The sequence below is a fragment of the Vanessa tameamea genome, chromosome 2, assembly GCF_037043105.1.
Source record: "Vanessa tameamea isolate UH-Manoa-2023 chromosome 2, ilVanTame1 primary haplotype, whole genome shotgun sequence".
NCBI lineage: Eukaryota > Metazoa > Arthropoda > Insecta > Lepidoptera > Nymphalidae > Vanessa > Vanessa tameamea.
In genome coordinates, this window is record NC_087310.1 from 428,598 (window position 1) to 449,519 (window position 20,922).

A 20,922-nucleotide genomic window follows, 5' to 3' on the forward strand; every position below is an offset into this window, starting at 1 on the left:
TGTTATAATGGTCATTACAATATATAAACTAAAATAATTCCCGTAACACTTATATCAGTTGGTAGCATCCGTAAAATCTTTACAGGTCTCGGACTAATCTTTATGTTTCTCGAGCATTTCAATACTATTTAAAAATAATACTCGTAATACATTTTTAAAAGAAACGACTAAAACGTCCTGCATATTTAACACACACTCCTATCTATTGACAAAGTTCACACTCAAAATCAAAATAGACTTGAAGTACGATCTTACAAGCACTTTGAAATCGTTTTTCACAAGGTTTAATTTCATGTAAAGCTACCACCGTTATAATATAATGATCATTATATTTCACAGAAATGATCACTGCTCCCGTAATCCAACTTTATCATAACAAATATATCTTAACTTTTCTAATTTATAACTGAACAATCAGGGTTTATATCTTGGTGTATTGTTTGATAAAACCAAACTTAAATTCGCAATAACCGTCGGACGAACAAAATTTCAATTTTGTTGCATAATTTCGAAGTATTTGAAGACCGACGCGAAGTTTACCTAATTTCTATTGGCTTTTATTAAAAAAACAATATTTTCATCTCCGTAAACATCATTGTTTACGATCAGATCAGACATAAAAGAGCGTCTTTTTGTTGTCGATGTATAATTATGTAAATTTCTTTTGGTTATTTCATGATTTTTGGAGCTAAAATCGTGAGATTGCTTTTTTCATTAATTTGTTTTTAATTGATATTGTTTTTCAAATTTCAGCTGGCGAAACAAGCAGAAATACAATGATATTTAAAACTTGGCACAATATAATAGTAAATATAAATTATATTTTATACCTGTTAGTATTTAATTTAACTTAACTTTTAAAAATCATTTATTTTAACCTAACCTCGAATTGAGACGCTAATACCTATATATTTACACGTAGCAGATTTTCCTCCAGTAAAATAATTACTTCTTCCGTCTTCCTGAAACGCTTGGCTCTACTTTGTAATTCCAATCTTAATCACCATCAGCTTTTAATGTTTGTCAGCTAAATGCTCAAAGCCTCCCTTCGCGTTATTAACTTTCTTAACGCCTTTTTTCAACACCCATTGACGTTATTTTGCATCGTCGTTCAAGTTTTTTATAGTTTTCCGGATTTTGTTTTGATACTGAACGACCGATTTGGCAACGATGGTGACGTCACTAACTCGCACCTTAGATACTTTTTACTGTATTACACACTAATTCGTCATCGATACATTCTACTTAAAAACTGTACTCGAGATTATATTATTTGCTCTGACATAGTTGAAGTTAAACGAGTTTATTATCCTATTAAGCTGAAATTGAAAATTGTACAGAACATAATACGATATAATTCGAATAGCGTAGTTTCTGTATAATTCAAAATGCAATTCTATAATTGAAAATATCATCCAATCTGGAAAACGAACGAGACGCAAATTTAATGTCATGCATTTACAGGGCTTATGAGGTATTCTCTTAATACTGTTTACTGACTCCTGTATCTTCTGTATGTTTTGAAAAAACCTTCCAGAAATATTCGTTGATTTCTTCATTTTATTTAAGTTCTTTATTCATGCGATAAGTTCTGCCAAAACTATTATTTCATGCTTAGAATTTCTCAATCCGACCAGAATCTAAAATTTATTTTAGGTATCAACTGCAGATTTCGGGTGAATGGATTTAAAACGTTTTTTGGTGGGCAGCTCCGCTAAAAGGCGTCCTGTTTTTATAGGCTAGAACCCGAGTTCCGATATGCGAACAATGCTTGCATAAAAATTCAAATTTTTAATCTCATTTCTCGAATGATTTCCAAATAAATTTTATTCCTTGTACTTTGTATTTTGATATCCAAATAAATTCAATATTTTAATAACTTTACACAAATTACTTTTAGACAGCAATGTATTATATTCCTATTTCAATATTTAAAGCAACTGTTTTGTAATTTGTATGCGTTTCTGTTATACAAAGTCGTAGTACAACGTGAGCCAATGCGAAATGTTTTGCACATCTGATAAATGTTCAAATAAATCGGACATCCTGCTATCCCCGATTCGGTGATATTTTATATTTGATAATAAAAAAAATCTAAACCTAAATAAAAATCAATTCAAAAGCAAAATCCATACCGGAGCCCTCGGCTCGGCGCGCCCAACTTTTTACGATTACGAAAATTTTATCGAGTTCAGTTATTCATACGAGCGAACCTTTCCCGTGCTCCGGGAAACGCTTTTCAATTTCAATAAGGATCGTCCTTTGACGGGAAGAGTATCAAGATATACCGATTTTTGTCTATCCGAGCGATAATTTTTCGATTTATCTACCAGATTCTTTAATCGATTATAGCTAATTGAACAAAAATGTAAAGATGTCCATTAAATACAATTCACACAGATATTTATATGAAATCGTCAAAAGGTGAAGTCAAAAACTTAATAATACACTATGCCAGTCAGGATTAGTAGTAAAATTAAATAAATTGAAATGAATTATAGGTAAAAGACATGATTAATATTTTCTCATCGATAAGACTAAGAAGACTAACCAGGCGACACGTATGTCAAGCAGAGGAGCACGAAGTGCGCCGCGGCGGCGCGCACGCGCAGCATGCTCGCGCTAGCGGCGCGCGAGCCCGCCCCGCATGCCACTCGCACTCGCGCACATGCACACACCGACGTCGTTGTTAAATGCACCTGAGGGACAAATAGTTCTAAGTTAGTTTTGTTAGCTTAATATTACATATATACAGGTCAACGAAATCATTTATTTTTAACCATAGTAACAATTCATTCGGAATAAATACAATAAATACATTTCGACCGAAGTATATTTTGATTTGTATAAATTGAAACTTTTTCGGCTGTCACATATAGATATTGACTTATATAATCTTCACCGACGAGCTATTTATTTAATTAATTAAAAACGAGAACACAGAGTAGAATAATCTTTGCTTGTCTAATTTATTCCTCCAGAATTAAAATGGAAAATTCCATTACAATGCAAATTGCGCTTAAACAGGCCATTAGTGTAGCGAGTTTTAAATGAAAACAATTTTTCACATCGCCGATGCCGATGATCGAACATAAATACGGCGTTCAAATAAATAACGGCGAACGTAGCAAAACTAATTAGGCGGGGTTCACTAGTGATTCGGAGTTAACTCACTAATGAAATTCCCGAGCGGGCCGGCTCAAACTGACTCCGAGCCCCCTTTCGGCTCGTCCCCTTGAAAATTCATATAACAAGTTTGAAACTACCTGCACGACCGCTATAAGCGATTGCCCATAAAGGACCTGAACTATCAAATTTAGGATGAGGAGTTACCGTCTCAATCGTGAGGGAACGTCCAGTGGAAGTACCTTTGTGTTATTAAGATTATAAGGGGTTGTACATACCGACCTTACGCTAATAGCAAATGTTATCAGATTTCCTCAGTATGCAATGTGCTTTATTCGCTAGAGCGAGTTCTATTTAATTAAGTTCAAAGATAAAACGTCACGGCTATTTTATTTAAATTGCCATCAAAAACTGAACAACACAAAATACCTCATTGCCTACTTTTACACAACAAAGAGATAAAACTGTTGGACTTGATTGCTTTTCCAACAAACCTCGCATGGAATTGAGTCTTTAAAGTTTAAAATAGTCCGCCCGTTACAATGTATCAATTTTAACCTTTAAGTACATCGTACTCGACTTATGCTGGGTATGTGTATAATTAATCGATAAGGCAAATCCGATAGTATCTGAGTTATGTGTATCGTGACGTACAAGTCGTTCCAACAATTCATATCCATATAAATATATCATTAAGATAGTTAGGAAATATATTTGGATGGGGTCGACTGTGACTTACGCCTCGTATAAAACAAAACGGATCAAAACATCAGACGTTGGTTTCGATCGTTTTGTTTGTTTGTTTTTTGCCTCATTATGACAACTTATTTCCTTATATATTATACTCTTGTTAGTTCGCGGAATCAGGATTGTGTACTTATTATGTACTTTTCAAAAAATAATTTGAAGTCGTTTACTTTTAAATATTATTTATAAAAAAAAACGGAATATATACAAACAAACTTTAATTAATTATTAAAAATAATCTTGTAACAAATATAGAACTCACAGAAATAAATAATTGCTGGATCTCGTGTAGAAAGCAAATTAGTTATAATGAAAGCAAATTTATAAATTAATATTTTTTCAAAATGGTAACTAACTACTCGTTGCGTACTGGTAACTATTATAAATTCAAGAGTACTTGTAAAAAATTAATTGAAGTAATATATTTTTAATTAACATTAAAATATTGTTTATTCAAATATGCACCTACTAGCTCTTCTGTATTGTCTTATTAGAGACTTAAAGGAGATGTAAAGTTAGCAACTGTTCGGAATGTACATTCAACCGAGAACCTTTTTTCTACAATGTATTACGTAGTCGATAAACAACCGCAACCAACAAAGCTTTAATGTTACATCGGGTCAAAAAGTCATTGATCCATTGTAATTAAACGCGGATAATAATTCGGGTCCAAAGCTGGCAGCGCACTGGCAATACAATATCCGACCTATTGTCATGAATAATTGTTTGCCCGGGGACGACCAATCACCACAAGGCGGGCCCAATGTTGTTCAAAACTGAAAAATCAACGATAAATTCCTTTTCGTTTATTTTCAAATGCTTTGACACAATATTGTTTTATCATGAAGTGATAAAATTAAATAAACGTACGCAACTGATATGATTGTCTTTTTATTTTTGATCGGAATGTAAAATTTTAATGAAATTCTATTTCTATAGCTGCACGATATTCGAAACGTCATGCAATGTGACCGTCGTAGGTTCGATCCGGTTCCATTTGGCTTTTCCGTACCCAATGTTAAACAAAGCTTACTGCATAAATGGAGGATCAATACGAACATTAAGACTATCTGAAAACATATATCACTAGGTCGAGGTAGGTCTAGGTCTAGTAGGTCTAGGTCTAGTAGGTCTAGGTCTAGTGATTAGAAAATATAAAAATTAAGAGATGACTGCGAGTTCAAACAACGCCGAACTGCAATGGAACAGCGTGGTGTAAAAATTTCAAAACCTAATCCTCAAGAGCAAAGGATTTCTTCGACCAGTAATACGATACATAGGCTGTTAGTAGTATATACATATGTATACTAGCTGTTGCCCGGAGATTTGCTCGCGTGGAAGTAGAATATATTTACAGTTTAATTTAAAATATTACGTTAATTTAAGACCTCTTTTTGTGGTAAACATTAGTGTGTATTTATCCCTTATGGGTAGAATATCCAGAAATGAAAATTAGATACGTATCTACTTATTTTTAATCAGGACCCCAAAAATAAATATTCATCCTCCTAACTTCATAGTGGTCGAATTTCCAAAATTCCTTCCTCATTGAATGTCTTCTCAACAAAACGAGTCTAATACCAAATTTCATGGCCCTAACTTTAATATTTTACGCTCGGCGATGATGAATCAATCAATCAGTCAGTCGGGAAATGTTATTTTATAAGTATTGGTAGCTGTACAAGACATCACTAATGTATTAAATATTAATAAAAATCCAAATCTCATAAATAAGGGTATTTTCGTTTCAAAGCTAAAAGTTATTTGAAATACAAACAATTCTACTTAAAATTAAATTATGTAATATAATATACATATGTTTTATTATAATAGTCAGTAACGATTAAATACATGTTTAATATATTAATAAACTGTTTCATAAACTTACCTAATATAATTTAGTTAATTAAAAGCAATTGTAACAAAATATATCTAAAATTTAATGCAATTTGAATGTTTCGATTTGCATTTTAACAAATTGAATCGGTATTAACTGCGCCAGTCGTTATTGTTCGTCTGTGCGTGTGTGTGTCACTGAACAACTTCTAAAAGGCTAGACTGATTTTGAAGCGTTTGAGTGATTGGCTTATATTGGATTGAATATATTTTTTCACCTGTGAATATTCGGGACGAGCAGCTCGTTGATATGCCATGAGACACGATACTATAAGAATGTTCAAGAGATACAAATCTAGCGGTATCAAGGTGTTATAGGTATCTGCTATTTAACGGAAAATCGGGAAAGTGAGCAGCATGTCAGGCGTTGGAAAACCAAAAATAATTTTGGGTCGTAAACAATGTGACTGGCTGAATGTGAACGTTTATACGAATTATTGTGATCGTTATTTAAATAATAAATTGAATTGTGTGTGTGAGTGAGCCAGTGTAAATATAGGCAGCGACACACAACAGGGACAAAGCATCTTAGCTCTCAAGGTGAGTGTCCCATAAGCGACCAAATTTTTCGTCTACCTATTCAATGCAAAAAATAAATAATAATAAATATATAAAAAGAAATGACATCGATGACGTTTAAAATAATTACCGTTATAAACTAGCTTCTCAATTAAGTGAATTTTTGAAGAGATTTAATAAACTAAATACTGAATTGTTCATGAATGTTCTCTTGTCATTACAAAAAGTTGGTGGAAATAACACTGAGTGATTCCCTATTTTATTTTTCTAATCGTCCTCTACTACTCCACCACTTCTGGTAGCGCAAGATGCGCCACAAAACAGCGGATAATTTAGGTTCGTTTCTTTGCTGTCACAGCAGAGTGACACGGCCCGACACAGCGGGACGATGCGTTTGAAAGCAAAACTAAAATCTGCTTAACAGCACCGATAAGCGTGCAAGAGAGCCGGCCGGGTTGACGACCGAACAACAACAGCTGAAGTAGTTACACGCTCCCGTTCCCGCTGCATATCCATTGTGTACGAACGAAAGATTAAAAACTTTATTCTCGTACAACGAAATTGTTTAATCAAAGCCTCGTGTGGTAGATAAGTACGACGGACGGCAGACCATTCCGGTGATGGGAGTGAATTGAAAGAAAATTAAAAAGTTGTTTTAACTGCGCCGCGAACCGAAATGAAGCTTAGAACAAAGAACGAGGGAATTAAATTAGTTCCTAACAAGTCAAACTAGATTTTCAGATTGCAGCCAAGAGAACGTTGAATGCATTCGAATGTACGAGAACTCAAATTATAGCTCCCTGATGAATTGAAATAGAATGTTTTTGTAACTGAAACGCGAAGCGATAAATACGAATAACAAACTTATCTCTATTTCAAATACAATACGACGAATCATTTGCCATTACTTGATTCTTGATCTTCTCAGACGCTTAAAATTAAGACAAAGATCATCACTATCTTGAGCTTAATAGTAACAGTATGGTTCTATAATGAAACCATGTTAAATATTAAACGGTTATTAAATATAAATTTACAAACGTTTTATATGAAGTTAATTATAAAAAAAAAGAATTACTCTCTCACGTCTTAAATATAATTTTCCATATATTTACTTAAATAAAATCGTAATTGTTACGACTAAATGAAGCATGTACCTTTGACGAAGGTTAGACCTTACTAAAATGTTCATAGTTTATCATTAAATAAATAGAACTAAAATATAATGACGTATGACGGCGGTGGGTACACGAGACATACCCAAAATCGACGTAAATAAAAAGCTTTTTCTTATAAAAATATCTATAAAAAAAATCAACGCGTGAATTTAGAACTCGTTTAAAATTAAATCAAATTTGAGATTTAAATACATTGGGATTGTACGAATTCCTGAAACGAGGCACGTAAAATTTATAACCGCAAGCTTGAGCGTGACAAATTAATATTTTAGGTAGGAATATTTTACATCGCGATACATACCCGTATAGCAGATGCAAAAATTTGTTACGTTACAGCTGTAATCTATTAACTTCGAGTGCAAAAATCAAATCAAATAATTAGTAATTTACAAAATAATTTCTCAAGAATTTCAATTAAATATGAAGTAAAGTAAAGTCAGAGTAACTGCATGTAAATGTACCACATTCTTCACATTTGGGGATTTCTCCACAACGCTGCTTTAATGTGGATTGGTGGATACAATTGTGGCATTTCATCCCACTTTTATAACTATTTTAGTATATCGTTGACGAGATAAATTATGAGCACATGATGACTCGTGAAGTTTTCCTGATTTTGAACCAATTACCTCGAAAATCCATCGCTGAACAAAATATATCTAAATAAACTCTATTCAAGTTGGCCATCCAATGTACACTTTGGCATGGTATTGGATTTTACAATAATTATACGCAAGGCTGCTACTGGTTCAGAATGTCGTGTCCACCAAAAAAAAGTCTTTTTTTTAAAACGACCTTTCCATTAATTAATTGCCGTTCTGTAAGTGTCTCTGTACTCATAGGTAAAAAAGATCAATCAGATTTAAAAGTGGATTAAGTCCATCAAAAATACAGGGAATAGTCGATGGTCCCAAAGGCAAACTATTCATTATAATACCAGCTTTTCCATGTGTTTCTACTGCTCTGTCCTCATCAGTCACCGTGGGATGAGGTATAGTTTACCTTTTATATTAAAGGGGCCATCTAAAGAGAAGTACATTTGCAAATTTCATTTTGAATTCCTGAGATCAGGCTGTTCAAGGAAAACTTGGCAAAGAGTGTGAAATCAGTTAGGTGGCATTTTTCGTCCATTTTACTCTTTTACTCAAAGAAACGAAAAACGTGACAAATTAATTATGTAATAAATAATTAGTGAAATTAATATTTACTGTCCCAGCTAATATCGACTTAATAAAAACAAAAACAACAAAGCCCCCAGCATTGATTGAACTGGTATTGATATGCAAACATACCGGCGATAACAATACAATAATAGTTTAGACTAACTTTAACTTTACCTATGAATAAATTTAAATCCTATGTTACCAAAACATAGATAAGGTTTAATATTCAATACAAGAATATTTAGATGATATAAGTCTGGTGCTAGTATTCGTTAATTTCCATAAAAGGCTTCAATTATTGACTTGTCTAAAGTTGACTGAGTATTTCATTTGAAAAAATTGAATAATTACTTACTTACATTATTTTGGTTTACATCACATTAAATCCTGCAACATGACGATTCACGAGTGCTTATAGCATTACTTGTATTTTATTTGTATACTTTTCTGTTACGTCTAAGATTGATTAAATGTATGTCTGAAAAGTATACCTTAAAATTACATTATTACAGAGTATTCAACGATCAAATCTTTATTTCTAAGGGGAATTTTGCCGCTATATTATAATTTAACTATTTACAATGGCACGGAATTTTGTTGTCTCAATTTCATACAAAATCTTGCGCCAATATCAGTTATATAACAGCTTCTAAAATAACACTGGGAAATATACATAAAAATTGTCTTTGAATCAATATAACACGGTTAAGAAATATAAATGGTTCTTTTTTCAAGAAAATAAAGCAATCGAATTAAGAATTAAGCCTCATCATTTTCCAAAGTTTCACGTTTTGGTCTTGCACGAAATTAAATGTGAACTCTTCTTATGATTATTGTAATTCTGTTGTTATTGTAAAAGCCATAACATCTTTAATTCATCGAAAATTAAAGAATTTTATTTGTGTTCATTTCTAATTTTATGGAATATTTTATTGGATTTATTGATTATGATTTATTTATTTAGTTAAAAAATGTATTATAATTTCTTATCTCTAATTATTGCTTATAATTATTTTATATTTTTAATACATATTGTGCAATACGATAGTGTATGGTGAGACTACCTGTTGGTAGTAAAACTTTTGCCTAGATAATTTTGAAATATATTTATTTTTATTTGATGTAATATTGTATTTACTGTTGGTTGCCCTAATGAAAATAAATAAATAAATAAATAACATCGAAAATGGCTATGGTAAGATCTTATCGTATATTATATATACATATATTGTATCGTATATGTCATGTTACGAGATTAAGTTATATTTAAAGCTACCACAGGTTCTGAATGTAGATTCTACCGTGGAGAATCGGCTAGAAACTTAGAACTCTTTTCCGACCGTAAGGTTACATACATAATTTTATATTGTATACAATAGAATTATTATTTTTTATTCTCTATATAATCCTTTATATGTTGAATGTTGGATCCCTAGTATATCGAATATCACGCTCGATTGAACTCCATATCCTTTTCTTTATTCAGCAGTGGGATTGTACGGAACTGTATATTATTTGAAGTAAATGGTAAATACACCTCGTATTTAATGTTCTATCCTTTATTAATGAAATTCTAGTAAAAGTAAAATCGAACTATCAATTCTCTGAAAGATCACATGAATTCTGGGAAAACACTGGAAAGTACAATATTGGTAAAATGTAATTAACACCAGAAATAAAAATTAAACTATCGAAAGACGTGAAAATTTTATATGACTATTTGTTTATCCTTTATTAATGAAACATCCTTTGTATTGAGTAACATAAAACTATTGGAAATTCATTTCAAGCTTTGCTAATATGTAATCTGTGTCTAATATTTTCATTTTGAACTTTATGAAACTTTATCTTACATGCTTTCTCAACATCTGCTGAATTGAGATTGGCCCGACTAGACCGTAATGACTATTCGTGCTCCATTAACTCAGTCCTCAAATCCTCACAAAGTTCTCTGTTAGTGGCAACATACACTCACAAAAATGTTTGAACAGTTCGAAAAGTTTGTTCCGGCTCCTAATGGAGGTGGGAAGTCGATCCAGAATGTTGCTCCTCCCGCCTATCGCGAATTTCAAAACTTTGCCCTTTTCGAAATGATTTTGCCTTCGCATTGATGCTGTTCAGCTTTGGTAAACTTAATACTTTGAATTCACTTCGATGTCTCCAATAAATTTGAAAGAGTTGAAACACTTTGTACAAACTTGACTTCCGTTTTTTCGTTGATATCCTACTGATGAATGATATCGATCGCAGTGCCTTCTTAGAACATATGTTTCAAGTTACAAATTAGCTGATTTTTTAACTTATTAATTATTTAAAACTTACACCATTTACTTGGGATCGGCGCTATCGGACAACTCTCTTTGGGAATTGGCAATTTTCTGAAACCGTGCGCGTATTGCTGTAGTCCAAGCGCTAAAAGTTGATGGTATTTATGGAGCGCTTAACTAAAAAAATGCCTTCGTTCGGTTTGTACGAAATCCACGATTGAGTGAGTCAATTTTAATCTACTGAATACCATCTAGCTAAAAATTCAAAGGAGTCGGACGAAAATTCAGAGAACGTTGCTTCTGATAAAATAGAAATTGTTTTTAATTTATTTTACAGAAATATTATTATTCCATACTCCTGTTACGAAAGAAAATGAAATATTGCGAATGTCTAATAGTAGTAAAATAATATATTGGTTTTCCTTTTTTTTGGCATGTTTGAGTATCTACGTTAATTAGACGCAAAATTTTAACAACGTCACGTGGGAGAAGACGCAGATTGATCGAATCTAAATTTCGCAAATATTATATACATATATAATGTAATCCAAGTATGTAAGAGTAGCATATTTATATTCAAAACACAAAGAAAAATGCAATAATAAAAAAACACTATTGCAATTAGTCAAAGTATTTCCATTTAACAATTTTCTATGATTACACATCGGAACACTCATACAGTAATCATAGTATCAAGAACACGTTGACTTTGATAAGAGAATTACTAATAAAATTACAATTGTGTACGCACGCACCTAGCACTGAAACCCTACGCTTCCATCAAGACCTGTCGATATGTCGGCTCTTGACAGACATCAAATAGTGCAAAATGTTCCCGTCATTAAAGAGAAATGCCCTGAGGGCGAATGCGGAGCAAGAATCGAGTTAATATTCCATTCCGATTCTGTTCATTCAGAGATTTTTGATTTCGGACAATTGAACGTAACATGACAATATCGCTTACGTACTTTGATTTTCTGGCACTTTCGAATATTGACTTATCCGAAAAGTTGATTTATATAATAAATGAACAAACATTCACTGTGATATTTTATAATAAACCAACTTCCTATTAAGCCCTTGCTTGCTTTATTTCATAAATGCAAATATAATAAATCTAAATGTAAATCTTTGTCCGGAAGTGGCCAGAAACTAAAATTTAGTTCTATATCCAATTTCACATTGTTTTAAAAGTTAAAATAAACAGACCATAATTAATAATTTTATAGTGGTAGTGCCAGACTGCATACTTTCGGGTTGCAGCCGAATGTGCCGGCACGCACGAGGAAGTACCACTCTCTCACTTAAAATCGGCGTAAAGTGGTAGCTATGCTACCGCGTTTCGTCCGGTATGTGAGAGTCTCGGAGGCCCGATCCCCCTCCCCCTCAAAACATAATGGTTGTGCAGAAATGCCCAGGCAGCCATCCGAATTCTGGGGGAGGGGGGCAAAGGGCGCTCGCCACTGTTCGGGGCAAGCGGAGCAGGCATCATAAGGTAATCCCTACCACCCTCACTGTGGACTTCTGCAACATAAGAGGACTCAACTCCAACTTGAACGCCGTTTACTTTAACCTTGAGACGGCGAAGCCGCTCTTGCTCTTTCTTACCGAGACCCAGATATCCTCTCCTGCCGAGACGACTTTTCTTTCCTACCCCGGGTATAAATTGGAACATTCCTTTATACCACGAGCTGGGGTGTGCGTTTACGTCAGAGATGATATCTGCACTCGACGCCTCGGCAGCCTTGAAGGCAGAATTGGCGAGAGACTGGTGCGCCTCTCTTCAGGAACACGTGCGTTCTGGTCTCTCGCTAAAGCTGTCTTAGGGAATTTCTGTCAGCCCACTTTTCCATCTTTGCACAGAGACGGTGAGTCATTGGCCCATACAGCGAAGGAGAAAGGTGATCTTTTAGGCTCTCTCTTCGCGGCGAACTCGACTCTGGATGACCGAGGAAAGTCACCACCAACAATCCCGCGGTGTGATACCACGATGCCGGAGGTTAAATTCCGGCAAAGTGCAGTTCGTAAAGCACTTCTTTGCTTGGATATTCATAAGTCGAGTGAACCCGATGGCATCCCTCCAATCGTGCTACGGACTTGTGCTCCCGAGTTGGCGCCGGTCTTAACGCGTCTTTTCCGGCAATCCTATGCATTCGACGTCGTCCCAAACTCCTGGAAGACTGCTTTGGTGCATCCGATCCCTAAAAAGGGCAACCGCTCAGACCCTTCCAATTATAGGCCTATAGCCATCACCTCCTCGTTCTCCAAGGTAATGGAGTCCATTATAAACTGCCAGCTCCTGCGGTACCTAGAGGAGTACCAGCTGATTAGCGACCGCCAGTACGGTTTCCGTCGGGGTCGCTCAGCCGGTGATCTTCTAGTTTACCTGACTCATAAACGGGCGGAAGCAGTTGAGAGTAAGGGGGAGGCATTAGCACCCAGTCTGGACATAGCGAAGGCCTTCGATCGCGTATGGCACAAAGCGCTTCTTTCGAAGCTTCCTTCCTATGGGCTTCCCGGGAAATTATGCAATTGGATTACTAGTTTTTTGGCAGATCGGAGCTTCAAAGTCGTTGTCGACGGTGCATGCTCCGACTTAAAATTCGTCAATGCTGGTGTTCCACAAGGCTGCGTTCTATCACCCACTCTGTTTCTTCTGCATATCAATGACTTGTTGCAAATCAGTAACTTTCACTGCTATGCAGACGATAGCACCGTAGACACCTCTTACGGCCGTGCTAATATTTCTCGTGAAAACGTCGGAGAAAACCGGAACAAACTTGTGTCTGAAATCGAGTCTTCGTTAAACAAAGTCTCGAACTGGGGCCGGCTAAACCTAGTCCATTTCAACCCCAAAAAGACGCAAATTTGCGCGTTAACTGCTAAAAGAACACCATTTGTCGTATCTCCGCGATTTGAGAACATTCCGTTAGCCGCCACAGCTAGTATCGGAATACTACGCTCGAATTCAAAACCCGCTATCTTCAGAGGATCCGTACATATCATACATGTTTATATAAACTTTGAAAAAATATAAATTAAATGAAGCTTGTACATGTTTTCTCTTGCATTGTTCTCAGGAAACTTTACACGTCTTCTCAAATATTTCAATGAGGATTCAGAACAGCACCGCATTCGTCATTCGAAGAATGTTAAGCGTTTAGCACGGTTATTACAACGAGTGTTAATGTTTTCGGTATAATGGGCTGTTTCGCTAAATTGCTGTAGCAGCATTATACCATGATTGCGTTAGTTTATATTCTACCCGGCTCCCGTACCGAATCAATCTCTCTTAATACAAAACATAACACTGATTTTACTGCCGGCTTTTTAGTACCGCCTAAGTTTTGGGTGTGAATTTTGACACAATCGTTTTTTCAAAATGAATAAATTAATTAACTTTTGCTGATATTTTGCTTCTAATTTACCTTAAAAATAAATATTATAATATTGATGTGTATTAACATCAGAATCAATTGAAAAAACAAGCGTGAACCAAGCCAGTGATCGGACCTTATTGTACGCATCACGTTGTTTTATTTTGATCCGTACACAGTCTTCGAAAAAAATACGCTTTTTCTTAAAATTTAAACGACTGTTTTATGCACCGAAGACCGTTTAAAATTACTTTATTATTTTAGGTAAGTACTATAAATACTCATCATCATCATCATCATCATCATCAGCAGCAGACCATAATCGTCCACTGCTTCGGCGTACCACTGTCTTCGGTTACTCGCATCTAGATCCTGCCAGCCATCTTGCGCAAATCGTCACATCACCGTGCCTGAGGACGTCCTACACTACGTTTGCCGAGACGCGGTCTCCACTCTAGAACACGTTTTTCCCAACAGTTATCGATTCTATGACAAATATGGCCAGTCCACTGCCACTTCAGCTTTCTAATCCAGTGGGCTATGTCGATGACTTTGGTTCTCTGACGGATCACCTAATTTCTGATGCGATCCCTCAAAGAAACGCCGAGCTTTAAACTAAAGTTATTGGTTAGTAAGAACTGATCACAGCGAGAGACACTACATACTTGTGACACGATATCGGTAGAATTAACCTAAAAACAAAAGTTATAGGACATATTATATAAATATATTTATTATTATTATACAAATAGTCAAGTCATTTTATTTATTTTCAACCACAACAAAACGTACAGCACCAGGAGAAATACGTTATAAATCTCGATCCGCCGTATAAACGCGCCCTCGGCATGCCTGTTGATTCCGTACCTCGTAAACTCAAGGGACTTCGTAAAAGAATAGTTTTATGGCATCCTTGATTACGAAATGCGACCGCAAAGCAGTCAGATGTGAGTTGTGGTAAGCTCAAGGATACGTCGATAGACGTTGGTTTCCTTTACTAGTAAAATGTGGTTGATGGTACCATCCGTTCCCTTTCCTCGTTCTATTTGCATTTGTTTTGATTGAGAATTCAAACGTATGCGGTTGAATGGATGACTATTAAATATTATACCGTTCCTGTATTTACATTTGATTTTATATTGTAACATGACGATTCAAAAGTTTACTTAAATAAAGAATAATTGTAAAAAAACATATTTTAAATGTATTTGAAGTAAATTTAAATTATATTAATTCAGCGTGTCCGCTACGACTGTCTTTATGTACATATAATAAATACGTGATACCAATGTACATAATAATACGACGTACACGCGATTTCGTTTGAGAATTTCTTTTATGGCGGTGTAATTATCTCTAGAAAATTAATCATCAATTTTTTGCCCTAATCTATTTACGTAATGAATTCTCGTATAACGTAGGGTCTGAGTGAAATGTGGAATTCGATGTAGCAATAATAATTCATATATATTTATTTTTAACCAGCTATCCAAGTCTTCTGAAACAAAGAGTTAAAGGCAATATTGGTCTAGTTAAAGCGCTTAAATTCCAAAAGATTAATATTTGACGACTAAGAATATCAAACGAAATCTTTCATTATTAACCGACTTCAGAACTTCTTATGTTTGTTACCTCAGACATCTAACATTTACGAGTCGGTTGTCTTTAATATATGTTATACTTCCCATTTGATTCATTTATTTAAAAAAATATATGTTGATCATTTCTTTGTATAAATTTGTAAATATAATTTGTAATTGCAATTGTAATGTTTTTTCCAAATTTTAAACGTAAACATGATTAATATGGGTTTTTAAGGGGCAACCATATATTCTCATAATATGTAGCGTCTGTCCAGTAGTTTATACACGAATCTGTAAAAAAATAAACAAACCAACAAAACTTGATTCTTTAGGCGTGTATACTAGTACCCTTAAATAAGCAACATTTTTTCTGATATTATGTATCCAGAATAAAAATGCTGCTGTCTCTAACCGTAAAATAATGCATACCAACACATGGACAGAAATTAACTCGGAGCCCGGTGAAATTTCTTATATTTTCTGATTATACAAAAGTATAATTTTAAACAAAATAATATTTATTATAAATTTAAATGAAGGAAAAAATATATAATATTTGCTCTTTATAAAAAGTAACTGTTATTTATGTATTTCATTTTTTTACTGCACCTCTTGTCCCTGAATATTTGGGTAAACAATTGATATTGATTTCTAAAGTTACTTTTGTTGCACAACCGTTGTTCCTTATAAAATGTTTCTATTATGAGGCCTTTTGCAATATATACATTAAGTTCTGCAATATATTAAATATACATATATTAAAATATACATATAAATTACAATGCTTTTTAACGATATCGCTAATGAATGCAGTGGTCGTCAAAATTATAAATGTCGCTTCATCTATAATGATTCATTATTATGTTACACATTATAGTTTATTAGTCCCCCCGTGGCTGCGCTCGCATGCGAGAAGAAGGCAGACGTTACGACGACGAGGTCTTGTTCCTCGTAACGTGTATGTGAAATTTTATGATCATCTGTGGACTAGTTAAGATATGAATACGTCACAAACAAACACACTTCCCATTCGTTAAATAATATTAGTTAGGATATGTCACGGTAATCTGGTAAACTCTGGGGTTGTAAAACTAACAAGAGAAATGATTAAATCTATTTTTAGTTTTTTTTTAGTATTATTATTTCTCCGCGACCAGCTGTCACTGCCAAGGCACACTATACCATAATATGATATAACTATCGTATAATGTTATAGTGTGCCTTCATTTTATTCAGACAGCATCACAATTAGAGTTTTTGGATTGTGTATATTTGTAGTTTAATAACTTAGTGGTGGGGTTGTGTTTGCGCTCGTGTAGGTAGGTAAAACCACCTTATTAGATACGCTACCGCCAAATAGCAGTACCGTCAAACCTGGCAACTTTACCTAGAGTTAGTAGCTTTGCTACCAGGAGAGTGCAATCCTTTATTTCTTTCATTTAACACATTAAATAATACCTACTTTTTAATTTTATAATAATTTTAGAGGACAATAGAGTTATCAGTTAGCAAAACTAGTTTGAATAAGACAATGCCACGGCATCCATTTTTTGTAATTTTCAATTCGAAATTCGTCAGTCATTTATCATCAAAACGCTGTACTCGAGAACTTTTAACATTTTCGGAGATAAACCTCGCATCCCAGGTACGTAAATTTCAGAAATAATGTTATTTTTATGCTAAGGAATTGATTGATTACATTAAAAATGCTGTAGTGTTTGAATTGCGTCTCATAACATTATTGGTAACTTAGCCATAATTTGTGATAGGGTTGTACACAAGCAAAAAATAAAAATAATAATTATTTATAAGACAGTTTTTAAACCTTTATGTGTTAGTTTACCATAAATAGTTCTTATTAACTACTTATGGGACTCAATACTCATCAATCAAAAATCAAAATCAAAATATACTTTATCAAGTAGGCTTTTACAAGCACTTTTGAATCGTCATTTAACAAACTATTTAAAGTAAAACTACCACCGGTTCGGAATGTAGATTCTACCGCGAAGAACCGACAAGAAACTCAGTAGTTACTCTTTTTCAACATAAAAAAATACAGTCATGTTAGTTAAATACAATTATATATGTATGTTATGTCTCCTGCCTGGAAGTCAACAAGCATTAACTCCACGCTTTTTTATCATCAATATAATCTTGTATCGAAAAATATGCCATGAAGAAACAAAAATTAAGGATTTTAACGAAACTTGGCACAATTATTTTTCAATCTCCTGAGCTGGTTATAGTATACTTTTCATGACGCTACAATCAATAGGAGCAGAGAAGTTACTCCATTTTTTACAAACTTAATGGTTAAAGCTACACAGAAATCACGTATGACGGAAATGTTCTCCTTAAAATTATATATCAAATATCCCACGACAGCATATGTCTATCTTTCATGGTTGACTCACAATAACACGTGTAACTCCCGATAGCTTAGCAGCTCGAAGCTGTCTGATTATATGTGTCTACCCCTACGTTTATAACACTCCCAGTCATCCCTAATTAACAAAGTTAACAGTATTAGCTATTCCATAAAAAAGAATCATAGAAATCGGTATAGAAACACCAAAGTTATACATGAATTACGCTAATAATAAGCCATCACACGTGAATACTAAATCATGCTATAAGGATTATTTTTGTATAAGGTCGCAAACGCACAGGCGGGCAGTTTACTTGGCGCTTAGAGGCTAACGAGTCACCTAGCGAGTAGCTTCGTACAACGAACATTCTCGAACGTTCGCGAATCGGTCGCCGCCATCGAGCTTCATACAATTTTTGCCTGTTGATGGGAATAGACGTTCAGAGCGTTCGACCTTATTGACAGACAATACTTAATTGATATTAACTAACCGTGCTTGTCAGCGCGACTTTTAGTCTTTGATAATTTATTTTTAGATAATTTTTGTTGTTATTTAATAAAAAAAAAAAAGTATGGACTTAGTCTTTATTGTTTTTTTTTTTTTTAATATTGGAAAACATCACATACATTACTCTGGTCCCAATGTAAGTAGCTGAGGCACTTGTGTTATGGAAAATCAGAAGTAACGACGGTACCACAAACACCCAGACCAAAGACAACATAGAAAACTAATGAACTTTTTCTACATCGACTCGGCCGGGAATCGAACCTCGGAGCGGCGTACCCATGAAAACCGGTGTACACACTACTCGACCACGGAGGTCGTCATTAAATGGGTATTAGTTATTTTGTTAGCGTTTAAATATTTGTTCAAATTACAAATCCATACTAATATTATAAATGCGAAAGTAACTCTATCTGTCTGTCTGTCTCGCTTACACGCCAAAACTACTGGACCGATTTAAATGAAATTTGGTACAAAAATAGGACAGAAAAAAAGGACACAGGCTACTTTTTATTTGGAAAATAGTGCTGTAAAGGATTGAAAAGGGGGATGAAAGGTTGTAAGTTGTTGAAAATATTGTCATTTTTAGAACTAGAAGCATAAAACTTATATTTTAGGCTGTACACTTATAAACTAACATATCGTGACACCCACTAAGGAGCGAATTTTGGAAATTCTACCCCTAAAGGGGTGAAATAAGGGATGAAAGCTTTTATGGAAGTCCGTCATTTTTTAAATTAAAAACATGAAACTTTTGGGATACTGATAAAAATGAGTAGATACGTATTTAAGCGTTTCTGGATATATTATGCCTAAGGGAAGAAATCGGGGTTGACATTTTGTATACAGGTTAGTTAGTAGAACACAATAGAATGTTTAAAATTTCCCCCTATTTACTTTTCCTTAGGAGCCAAAGTAAATAATTTACTTTAAACACAATACAATTGAACTTTTGTATAATTATGTCTATTCAGTAGACGACGAGCGAAGTTCGTATTTTAATAAATCGTATTATTTTTCAGTAACCTTCTAAGGGCTCATTTTTAAGGATTAAATTAAGCTGACATTTCCAGTAGCCGTGCCTCCGAGATATGACAGACTTCATTAAAATCCTCGAAGCAAACATTTTTGTCTTTATAAGTCTTTCGCGAATATTTATAAGTAAATTGAAGTTTGATTTTATATTGTAATTACTTTGTTTATTTCACTGTTTAATTGATATAGAAATTCTTTTTGATCTAACAGATTCTACTATTTAAACATCGCAATTCAAAATAATTGAGTTGACTGGCTGAATTCCACGAAGAATAATAATAGGCCTTCGAGGAATAAAACTGGTATTGTAACTGGTACCGGTACACTGGTATTCCGAGTCAAAGAGATGATCTCCGACTTGTATTTGAAAACTACAACTATATTTATGACCAATAATCCTAAAATTTAGACTGTATTGAAATTAAAACAATGCAGACACGTTAAAATAAAATAAATGCAAATTATATAAAAGATATACAAAAGGCTATGGAGTCCAATTATCTAAGAATATCTCAAATTAAAATAATATATTGTCCTAACAGTGTGTCCAGTGTAATCACAGGCACAAGGGACATAACATCTTAGTTCCCAAGGTTGGAGGCGCATAGGTGATGTAAGGGATGGTTAATATTTCTTACAGCGCCTTTGTCTATGGGCGGTGGTGACCACTTACCATCAGGTGGCCCATATGCTCGTCCGCCAACTAATGCCATAAAAAAAACTTCGTTTTAAAAATCCCAACCCTGAATGTATGAATAGCACGGACAACGTACAATACTTCGAAACAACAAATGTCCTGTGTTGCTTAGTATGAAGATATATGATAAGGTTTAAAGGTGATATTTCGTAGAACAAATATCTTCGCAGAAGACATACCATCAAGGGACTCATTTCGTCGTCTACGAGACGACTATAAATAAAAAACGTACCACTAATCCTTGGAAAAGGAAACCCATCGTTTTAAGACTGATTTATACCGAAAGAAAAGTTACCTAACTCAAGGTCTCGGTTCATTTTGCTTTTTCATTATTTTTGGAAAAGGATAAATTAATCATTCATGGACGAATTTTCGATATAATATCTATGGTCAATCAGTTGTCAATTATGGTTTTAATGAAATACGTTAATATATACATTAAATGGACGCGTTAAAAT

General features: G+C 34.2%; 1 protein-coding gene across 1 annotated transcript in view; it reads right to left on the minus strand.

Moving 5' to 3' along the window:
* The window catches only part of LOC113398184 (zwei Ig domain protein zig-8-like), a 379,966-nt gene that overhangs the window by 319,132 nt on the left and 39,912 nt on the right, over positions 1–20,922 (minus strand). The window contains exon 2 of the mRNA XM_064215469.1: positions 2,552–2,699. Coding sequence (XP_064071539.1) covers positions 2,552–2,615 — 64 coding nt within the window. The 5' untranslated portion in view covers positions 2,616–2,699. The remainder of the gene's footprint in view (positions 1–2,551; positions 2,700–20,922) is intronic.